The 11,115-nt window shown below is 64.3% G+C and overlaps 1 protein-coding gene across 2 annotated transcripts; it reads right to left on the reverse strand.

The window, feature by feature from the left end:
* Positions 1-20: 20 nt before the first annotated feature.
* On the reverse strand, positions 21-9,988 carry KCNJ10 (potassium inwardly rectifying channel subfamily J member 10). Of its 2 annotated transcripts, XR_005628124.1 has the most exons (3): positions 9,857-9,988; positions 865-2,174; positions 21-774 (listed from the first exon to the last, which is right to left on the reverse strand). XR_005628124.1 is itself a non-coding variant. In XM_039714679.1 (2 exons), the coding sequence occupies exon 2, from the start codon at positions 2,172-2,174 to the stop codon at positions 1,035-1,037; it is 1,140 nt and encodes a 379-aa protein (XP_039570613.1). In that variant the 5' UTR covers positions 9,857-9,988; the 3' UTR covers positions 801-1,034. The 2 variants fall into 2 exon arrangements, 1 of the variants encoding a protein (XP_039570613.1); XM_039714679.1 differs by lacking the exon at positions 21-774 and having other exon boundaries at positions 801-2,174.
* Positions 9,989-11,115: the final 1,127 nt, after the last annotated feature.

Genomic DNA, 11,115 nt, shown 5'->3' on the forward strand with positions numbered 1-11,115 from the left:
GCTTGGTGGCACTTTGGGGCTGGTGGCACTTTGGGGCTGGTGTCACCCTCAGGTCATGGTGGCACTTTGGGGCTGGTGGCACCTCCAGGGCTTGGTGGCACTTTGGGACTCGTGTCACCTCCAGGGCTTGGTGACACCTCCAGATGGTGACACCTCCAGATGGTGACACCTCCAGGCATTGCTGGAGTCTTGGCTGGTGGCTCTTCTGGGCGTTGGTGACACTTTGGGGCTGGTGGCACTTCCAGTGGTCAGTGACACCTCGAGGGCTTAGTGACACATCCAGGCATTGGTGGCATCTTGGGAATGGTGGCACCTCCAGATCTTGGTGTCACCTCACGGCTGGTGGCACCTCCAAGCTTTGATGTTTGCCTTCAAGCGTTGGTGACGCCTCCAGGCAGTGGTGACACTTTGGAGGTGGTGGCACCTCCAGACAGATGTTGGTGACACCTCCAAGGACTGGTGACACCACCAGGGCTGGTGACATCTCAACACCAGTGACACTTGGGGACTGGTGGCTTCTTCAGACACTGATATCCCCTTGGGGTTGATGGCATCTCCAGGGCTGGTGACACCTCCAGGGGTTGGTGTCCCGTTGAAACTGGTGAAAACTCCAAACCTGGCAACACTTCCAGACTTGGTGACACTCTGAAGCTGGTGGCACCTCCAGGGCTGGTGACACTTCCAGGTCTGGTGACTGACCAGACTTGATGACACCTCCAGGGCTGGAGGTGTCAACACCCCCAGATCTTGGTGTCCCTTTGGGGCTGGTGGCACCTCCAGATCTTGGTGTCCCTTTGGAGCTGGTGGAACCCCCAGTTGTTGGTGTCCCTTTGGGTCTGGTGGCACCTCCAGCACTGGTGACACCCCCAGATGTTGGTGTCCCTTTGGGGCTGGTGGCACCCCCAGATGTTTCTGTCCCCTTGAACCTGGCGATACCTCCAGACACGGCGACACCTCCACCATCGGCCGCCACCCCCTGGCCCCGGTGCCACCCGGGGGCCGCCCCGGTGCCGGTGTCACCCCTCTGTCCCCCCTCAGACGTTGCTGATGCGGACGCTGAGCGGGGCGCCCTCCCCCTCGCGCTCCGCCTCCCGCAGCGACTCCTCCAGCTTGACCTTCTCGGGGTCCCCGAACCGCACGGCCTCGTGGTGGCAGCAGGGCGCCGCCACCTTGACCACGCGGTCGAAGAGGCTGAAGTCGGCCACGTACTTGCCGCTGGCCGACAGCGAGATGGCCGGCGTGAACTCGTAGCCCCACAGGATCTCCTCGGGCAGGTAGGACGTGCGCACCTGGCACGTGGCGCTGGTGGACTCCACGGTGCCGCTGAGGATGACCACCAGCTCGAAGTCGCCGTCCCCCGAGCGCAGGGACACGTCCCGCAGCGGGCTGGCCTCGTCCACCACGTGGTAGAAGGTCAGCGGCAGGATGAGGAAGGGGCTGTCCGAGGACGTGTCCACCTGGAAGTCCACGTTGAGCTGGTTGAGCCGGACGCTCTCGCCCTCCTTGGTGAGGTGGGTCTGCAGCAGCTTCCCGGTGACCTGGCAGCCGATCAGGAGGCTCTTCCTCATGTTGGCCACGCGGATCATCAGGCAGGTCTTGCCGTCGTGCTGCGCCACCACCGCGTTCTGGCTGAACTTGATGGTCTCGGCGCGCTTCTTGGGCCGCGCGATCTTGGCCAGGAAGGTGCCGGTGATGAAGATCTCCAGGATGGTGGTCAGCACCAGCTGGGTGATGAGCAGCACGATGGCCAGCGGGCACTCCTCGCTGATGTAGCGGAAGCCGTAGCCGATGGTGGTCTGCGACTCCAGGGAGAAGAGGAAGGCGCCGGTCAGCGTGTGCACCTGCATCACGCACGGCGTGTGGTTGGCGGGCGGCTCGAACTCCAGCAGGTCGCCGTGCGCCGCCGCCACCAGGTACCACACCACGCCGAAGGCGAACCAGGTGCCGGCGAAGGTGGCGGAGAAGAGCAGCAGCTTGTAGCGCCACTGCAGGTCGATGAAGGTGGTCCACAGGTCCTTGAGGTACAGGAAGCGCTTGTCCGAGATGTGCTCCATGCGCACGTTGCTGCGGCCGTCCTTGGTCAGCACGCGGCGCCGCCGCAGCCCCGGCCCCATCAGCGGGCGGCTGTCGGTCTGCGTGGTCTGGCTGTAGTACACCTTGGTGGAGGACGTCATCTGCGGGACACGGGGACACGTGAGGGACACGGAGGGACAGGGGAGAGTGTCATCTGTGGGGACATGGGGACACATGAAGGACAGGTAGAGAATGTCATCTGCGGGACACGGGGACACGTGAGGGACACAGGGACAGGGGAGAATGTCATCTGTGGGGACACGGGAGGGACACATGTGAGGGACAGGTAGAGAATGTCATCTGCGGGACACGGGGACACGGGAGGGACACGGAGGGACAGGGGAGAATGTCATCTGTGGGACATGGGGACACGTGAGGGACATGTGAGGGACAGGGGAGAATGTCAACTATGGGGACACGGGGACACATGAGGGACAGGGGAGAATGTAATCTGTGGGGACACAGGGACACGTGAGGGACACGGAGGGACGGGGGAGAGTGTCATCTGTGGGACATGGGGACATGTGAGGGACAGGGGAGAATGTCAACTGTGGGGACATGGGGACACGTGAGGGACAGGGGAGAGTGTCAACTGTGGGGACATGTGAGGGACAGGTAGAGAATGTCATCTGCGGGACACGGGGACACGTGAGGGACACAGGGACAGGGGAGAGTGTCAACTGTGGGGACATGTGAGGGACAGGTAGAGAATGTCATCTGCGGGACACGGGGACACGTGAGGGACACGGAGGGACAGGGGAGAGTGTCATCTGTGGGGACATGGGGACACATGAAGGACAGGTGGAGAATGTCATCTGCGGGACACGGGGACACGTGAGGGACACGGAGGGACAGGGGAGAGTGTCATCTGTGGGGACATGGGGACACATGAAGGACAGGTAGAGAATGTCATCTGCGGGACACGGGGACACGTGAGGGACACAGGGACAGGGGAGAGTGTCAACTGTGGGGACATGTGAGGGACAGGTAGAGAATGTCATCTGCGGGACACGGGGACCGTGAGGGACATGTGAGGGACAGGGGAGAATGTCATCTGTGGGACATGGGGACAGGGGAGGGACAGGTGGGGGACAAATGGAGGACATCACCTGCGAGGACACGGGGACATGTGAGTGACAGGAGGAGGGGGTCGTCTGCAGGGACACGGGAACAGGTGAGGCACAGGTGGAGAACATCGTTTTTGGGGACACGGGGACACACGAGGGGTGGGGACATGGGGACACGTGAGGGACAGGGGAGAGTGTCAACTGTGGGGACATGTGAGGGACAGGTAGAGAATGTCATCTGCGGGACACGGGGACACGTGAGGGACAGGGAGGGACAGGGGAGAGTGTCATCTGTGGGGACATAGGGACATGTGAGGGACAGGTGGAGAATGTCATCTTCGGGGACATGGGGACACATGGGGGACAAATGGAGGAGATCATCTGGGGGACACAGGGACATGTGAGTGACAGGAGGAAGGGGTCGTCTGCAGGGACACGGGAACAGGTGAGGCACAGGTGGAGAACATCGTTTTTGGGGACACGGGGACACATGAGGGACAGGTGTGGCCGTGTCATCAACGGGGACACAGGGACAGGTGGAGGATGGCATTGGGGGGGACCAGGGGGTCATCGCTGTAACTGTCCATCCCGTTATCTGTCCCCATGTCCCTCTGTCCGTCCCCATGTCCCTCTGGCCATCCCCATGTCCCTCTGTCCATCCCTCTGTCCATCCCCATGTCCCTCTGTCCGTCCCCGTGTCCCTCCATCCCTCCACGTGCCCCCCCCCATTCCCAAATCCCTCCGTGTCCCCCCCGTGTCCCCCCCGTGTCCCCCCTGTCCCCTGGCAGCTCCGGTGGTGGCCGTGGAAGTGTCCCTGGCGTCCGGGAGGAAGAGGAAGGGGATGAATGGGAGGTGACAGCGACAAATGGCCGGGGGCAGCGCCAGGCGCCTCCCCGGTGTCCCCGTGTCCCGGTGTCCCGGTGTCCCCATCCCAAAAAGGCCCTTTCAGCCCCCGCCAGCCTCTGGCCCCGCCGCCGTTTCCGCCGCGGAAGGGCAGCGTGCCGGGGACACGGGGACACGGGGACACGGGGACACCGGGAGGTGCTGGCACCGCGGGGGGTCTCCTTGGAGCCCGGTGTCCCCGCGCCGGCCAAGGCTGGGGACACGAGTGGCACTGCCACTGTCCCCGCTGCGCCAGAGGAATGTCCTGGAAGGGACGGTGGCAGCCGGGACGGAGGGGACATCGCTGTCCCCAAAGAGGGGACACGGAGCTGCTCCTTCCCAGGTGGGCTGCGGGGGTCCCTGGGGCCACCGTGTCCCCAGAGCCACTGTCCCCAGAGCCACTGGGTGTCCCCAAAGCCACCGCGTGTCCTGGAGCTGCTGGGGGTCCCCAGAACCCCTCATGTCCCCAGAGCCCCCCATGTCCCTGGAGCCGCTGTGTCCCCCAAGAGCCACTGTGTCCCCAAAGCCACCACCTGTCCTGGAGCTGCTGGGAGTCCCCAGAGCCCCCCGTGTCCCCAAAGCCACACCGTGTCAAGTTCCTGGGGTGCCCAGGGCCCCCCATGTCCCTGAAGTCACTGTGCCCCCTAAAGGCCCCACCGTGTCCCCAAAGCCACCGTGTCCCCAGAGCCACCGTGTCCCCACCCCCTGCTTTGGGGGTCTCTGCACACCCCTGCTCCCCTCTTTGGCCCCCGCCCCCCTTCTTTAGGCTCCTGCCCCCCCCTTTCTCCCCGCCCCCTCCGCGGGCCCCGCGTGCCCCCCGTGCCCCCCGGGCGTGCTCCGGTGGCCGGGCACGGCTCGGGACAAGCCGCCGCTTGTTCGCGGTGCCCGCGGCACACGCGGTTACCCATTAACCCCCCCACACCTCCCCCGTGCCTCAGTTTCCCCTCGGGGGGTTCTGGTCACTTCGGGGGTCACCGCAGAGGCCCGGCGCGGCATGGGGGGGTGCGGAAGGATTGGGGGGGGTGCAGGAGGACTTGGGGGGGCGGGCCGTGAGCCTGGGGACCCCCGAGACCCACCCCCTGCACCCCAAAACCTCACCAGCTCCTTGAAGGTGAGGCGGCAGCTGTAGCACAGCAGGGGGATGTAGGCAGCTTTGCTCTGGCGGGGGGGGGACAGGGACGGGGACAGGGACACTGGGGCCATTGTGCGGCCGGAGCCGAGGTTTCAATGGGGCTGGCGGGGGGACAAAGGCGCTTTCACGGAGCCCTCGTTAAGATGCAGAGCCCCGCGCGCCCGCCACCGCCAGCGCGGGGGTCCCGGGGGGCCCGCGACACCGCCAGGGCGGCCGAGGGGACACGGGGACCCCCCCAGTGCCACTGCCGATGCCACCGTTCCCCGCGTCCCGCTGGCACCGGCGGCGCGGGCACGGTTCCCACGGCACGGCGGTGCCAGGCGTGACCGGGCGCGCCGCCAGCGCCCCCCCCCCGCCCCCAAACTGGGGCGCGGGGCTGCCCCGCACTGGGGTATGCCACCGAGGGGACACGGGGACCCCCCACTGCCACCGAGGGGACACAGGGACCCCCACTGCCACGGAAGAGGCACAGGGACCCCCCTGATTGTCACTGTCAATGCCACCGAGGGGACACGGGGACCACGCACTGCCACCGAGGGGACACAGGGACCCCCATGGTTAATGGCACTGTCACCAAGGGGGGCACAGGGACCCCCACTGCCACCGAGGGGACACAGGGACCCCCCCACTGTCACTGTCAATGCCACCAAGGGGACACAGGGACCCCCCACTGCCACCGAGGGGGCACAGGGAGCCCTATCATTAATGCCACTGTCACCAAGGGGGGGCCTGTGACACTGCCAGGGCCACCGAGGGGACACAGGGACCCCCATGGTTAATGCCAATGTCACCAAGGGGGGCACAGGGACCCCCATGGTTAATGCCAATGTCACCAAGGGGGGCACAGGGACCCCCACTGCCACCCCCACTGCCAGCACAGGGGCCCTGGGGCACCCCTGACACCAGCAGGGCCACCAAGAGTGGCACAGAGACCCCACTGCCACTGGCATGGCCACCAAGGGGGCATCCCATGGTTACTGCCACTGTCACCAAGGGGCACAGGGACCCTGTCATTACTGTCAGCACAGGGAGCCCTATCATTAATGTCACTGTCACCAAGGGGCACAGGGACCGCCACTGCCACAGGCACTGCCACCAAGGGGCACAGGACCCCCATTGTTACTGTCACTGTCACCGAGGGGGGCACAGGGCCCCCATGGTTACTGTCACTGTCACCACAGGGGTCCCCTGACCCTGCCATGGCCCCCACGGGGGCACAGGGACCCCCATCACCCACCCCAGTGTGGGTGTCAGAGGTCCCTGTCCCTGTCCCAGGGTCCCCTGTCCCTGTACTCAGAATAATCCACACTGTCAGTGCCACCATGAGGGTCCCAGGCCCTGCTGTGTGACCTGGGGGACCCCTGTCCCCCCCATGTCCCCACTGGGGGTCCTGGGGGTGCCCCCACCAAGGATGGGCCTCCCAGGATCCCCCTCACAGCATCGGGGGACCCCAAAATGGAGCCTTAGGGCACTTCTGGGATAATTCACACCCAGGATAACGCACACCTGGGATAACCCATACCTGGAATAACGCACACCCTGGATAATGCACTGCTGGGATAACCCCCACCCGGGATAATTCACACCTGGGATAACCCACATCCAGGATAACCCCTTCCTGGAATAACCCACGCCTGGGATAACCCACGCCTGGGAGAGTCTACATCCAGGACAACCCAAATTCCAGGATAACCCACAGCTGGAATAACCCACACATGGGATAACCCACACCCAGCATAACCCACACCTGGGATAACCCACACATGGGATAACACACACCTGGGATAACCCACACCCGGGATAATTCACATTTGAGATAACTCACACCTGGGATAACCCACATCCAGGATAACCCCTTCCTGGAATAACCCACGCCTGGGATAACCCACGCCTGGGAGAGTCTACATCCAGGACAACCCAAATTCCAGGATAACCCACAGCTGGAATAACCCACACATGGGATAACCCACACCCAGCATAACCCACACCTGGGATAGGGGCACAGGGAGCCCTATCATTAATGCCACTGTCACCAAGGGGGGGCCTGTGACACTGCCAGGGCCACCGAGGGGACACAGGGACCCCCATGGTTAATGCCAATGTCACCAAGGGGGGCACAGGGACCCCCACTGCCACCCCCACTGCCAGCACAGGGGCCCTGGGGCACCCCTGACACCAGCAGGGCCACCAAGAGTGGCACAGAGACCCCACTGCCACCGGCATGGCCACCAAGGGGGCATCCCATGGTTACTGCCACTGTCACCAAGGGGCACAGGGACCCTGTCATTACTGTCACTGTCACCAAGGGGGGCACAGGGCCCCCATCGTTACTGTCATTGTCACTGAGGGGGGCACAGGACCCCCATCGTTACTGTCATTGTCACTGAGGGGGGCACAGGACCCCCATCGTTACTGTCATTGTCACTGAGGGGCACAGGGACCCTGTCATTACTGTCACTGTCACCAAGGGGGGCACAGGGCCCCCATCGTTACTGTCACTGTCACCACAGGGGTCCCCTGACCCTGCCATGGCCCCCACGGGGGCACAGGGACCCCCATCACCCACCCCAGTGTGGGTGTCAGAGGTCCCTGTCCCTGTCCCAGGGTCCCCTGTCACTGTCAGTGCCACCATGAGGGTCCCAGGCCCTGCTGTGTGACCTGGGGGACCGCTGTCCCCCCCATGTCCCCACTGGGGGTCCTGGGGGTGCCCCCACCAAGGCCAGGATGGGCGTCCCAGGATCCCCCTCACAGCATCGGGGGACCCCAAAATTCTGGGATAATTCACACCCAGGATAACGCACACCTGGGATAACCCATACCTGGAATAACGCACACCCAGGATAACGCACACCCTGGATAATGCACTGCTGGGATAACCCCCACCCGGGATAATTCACACCTGGGATAACCCACACCCGGGATAATTCACATTTGAGATAACTCACACCTGGGATAACCCACACCCAGGATAACCCACTCCTGGGATAATTCACACCTGGGATAACCCACATCCAGGATAACCCCTTCCTGGAATAACCCAGTCCTGGGATAACCCACGCCTGGGATAACCCACGCCTGGGAGAGTCTACATCCAGGACAACCCAAATTCCAGGATAACCCACAGCTGGAATAACCCACACATGGGATAACCCACACCCAGCATAACCCACACCTCAGAATAACCCACAGCTGGAATAACCCACACATGGGATAACCCACACCTGGGATAACCCACACCCAGCATAACCCACACCTGGGATAGCCCACACCTGGGATAGCCCACACCCGGGATAACCCACATCCCAGGACAAACCTCTCTTGGAATAACCCGCATCCCAGGGTAACCCACACCTGGGAAAACAAATTTTGGGATAACCACAGCTGGGATACTCAGAATAACCCACAGCTGGGATAACCCACACCTGGAATAACTCATACCTGGGATAACACACACCTGGGATAACACAAATTCTGGGTAACCCACACCTGGGATACTCAGAATAATCCACACCCGGGATAACCCACACCTGGAATAACCCAAATTCTGAGATAACCCACACCTGGAATAACCCATACCTGGGATAACCAAATTCTGGGATAACCCACACCTGGGATACTCAGAATAACCCACACCCAGAATAATCCACACCTGGGACATGGGGATAAAGGGACAGGGACCTTGGGGACATCGACCTGGGGATACATGACATGGGGACATGGGATGGGGATGTGGGGCACGGGGGACACAGGGACATCAGAATAGAGGGACAGGGGGACATGGGGACAGAGGACATGGAATATATGACATAGTGACTTGGGATGGGGACATGGGGCACAGGGGACAGAGGGATGAGGGACATGGGGACACGGGGACATGGGATATAGAGACAGGGCCGTGGGAACATAGGATGTGGGGATATGTGACATGGGGATGTGGGACACAGCGTGTTGGGGACATGGGAGAGGGACACAGGACCTGAGGGTGTGGGGACAGGGGGACACGGGGGAATGGGGACACATCGCTGTGGGGCACAGGGACACGGGAACATGGGGACATGGGGACACTGGGATATGTGCTATGTGGGAATCCATATCCCAGGGATGCAGGGCCAGGGGGCCAGGGGGATACAGGGCCACAGAGACATGGCGGTACGTGACATGGGGACATCAGGACATGGGAATATGGGGACATGGGAATATGGGAATATGGGGACACAGGGATGTGGTGGTATGTGACATGGGGACATGGGAATATGGGGACATGGGAATATGGGGACACTGGGATATGGGAATATGGGAATACAGGGCCACAGGGACACGGCAGTACGTGACATGGGGACATCAGGACATGGGGACACGGCCATACACAGAAACGAGGACATGGGACTGTGGGACACAAGAATTTGGGGACGTGGGCACGAGGGACTTGGGGGCACGGCGATTTGGGGACCCAGCGACGGGTGGACACGGGGATGTGGGGACACGGGGACACGGGGACGTGGCCTCACGGAGTCACGGGTGATGGCGACACAGCGATGTGGGGACATCGGGGCTGCGGTGCCACCGTGGGGGGGACAAGGGGTCACGGGGCTCCCCTCTGCAGTGCCGCTGCCATCCCAGCGCCACCGGCCGGTGCCCGCCGCCCTCGGGACCCCCCGGGAGGGGACGGGGGACCCCCGGGGACCCCCCCGGCCGCCCTTACCTTGCTGGGGGGGTCGCGGGTCCCGCCGTGCTCAGCCCGGCCGGCTCCCCATGGGCTTTATGGCTCGGCGGGGCCGCGGCGGCGGGACGGGCACCCCCCCCCCGCGGAACCGGGGAGGAGCCGCCGGGGGCGGGCCGGGGGTTAATGGGGTGGAAAAGGAGCCGGCCGGCACCGGGTCACGTTACCGGGCACGGGGGGGGCCGGGGGACCCCGCCCGCGGGCACCGGCACCGCAGTGGGGGTCCCGGTGGGGGCACCGGGGGATGGGGGGTGTGAGGGCATGGGGACCGGCAGTGGGGGTCCCGGTGGGGGCACCGGGGGTCCCGGTGGTGATGTCCAGACACCGGCACTGTCACTTGGGGTCCCAGCGGGGACACCGGGGGTCTCGGCGGGGTCCCCCCGGCACTGGAAGTGGGGGTCCCGGTGGGGGCTCGGGAAGGGTCTCCCGGGCACCGACACCGGCTCTGGGGTCCCGGTGGTGATGCCCAGGCAGTGGCACCTGCTCTGGGGGTCCCGGTGGGGGCACCGGAGGGTCCCGGTGGTGATGTCCAGACACCGGCCCTGTCACTTGGGGTCCCAGCGGGGACACCGGGGGTCTCGGCGGGGTCCCCCCGGCACTGGAACCTCCAAGAGGGGTCCCGGAGGGTCGGGGCAGGGTCCCCCCGCGGGCACCCTGGGGCTACACGGTTACCGGGGGGGGGTCCTGGGGGGTCCCGCCAAGGCCCCGGGGTCACGGCAGCCCCCACCCACGCACGGGGGTCCTGGGGATGGGACCCCTCCTCATCCCCACCCTGAGCATCCCCGTGCGGGGTCACCCCGTGGGGGTCTGGGGACCGTGGGGTGTGCGGGATGGGGGTCCGTGGTCCTGTGTCCGTGTGTCCGTGGGTGGCCGGTCAGTGTGTCCGTGTGTCCATGTGGGATGGTCAGTGTGTCCGTGGGTCCGTGGGTGGCTGGTCAGTGTGTCCGTGGGTGGCCGGTCAGTGTGTCCGTGTGTCCATGTGGGATGGTCAGTGTGTCCGTAGGTCAATGTCCGTGTGTCCATGGGTCCGTGGGTGGATGGTCAGTGTGTCCGTGTGTCCGTGGGTGGCCGGTCAGTGTGTCCGTGTGTCCGCCTGTCCGTGTGTCCGTGGCAGCCCCACGCCAGGCCCGCTCCGGAGGCACAAAGAGCCTTTGTCCACCCGGGGGGGGAGGGGCGGGCGAGTGACCGCGGGGCCGGGGCTACCGGGGAGGGGCGGGGCCGGGCACTGGGCTGGGGGGGCG

This window comes from Passer montanus, unplaced genomic scaffold, assembly GCF_014805655.1.
Source record: "Passer montanus isolate IOZ18808 unplaced genomic scaffold, ASM1480565v1 scaffold301, whole genome shotgun sequence".
Taxonomy (NCBI): domain Eukaryota; kingdom Metazoa; phylum Chordata; class Aves; order Passeriformes; family Passeridae; genus Passer; species Passer montanus.

Excerpts from the sequence above, each read along its gene's own strand:
- KCNJ10 (XM_039714679.1), bottom strand. The coding sequence starts at position 2,174 with ATGACGTCCTCCACCAAGGTGTACTACAGCCAGACCACGCAGACCGAC.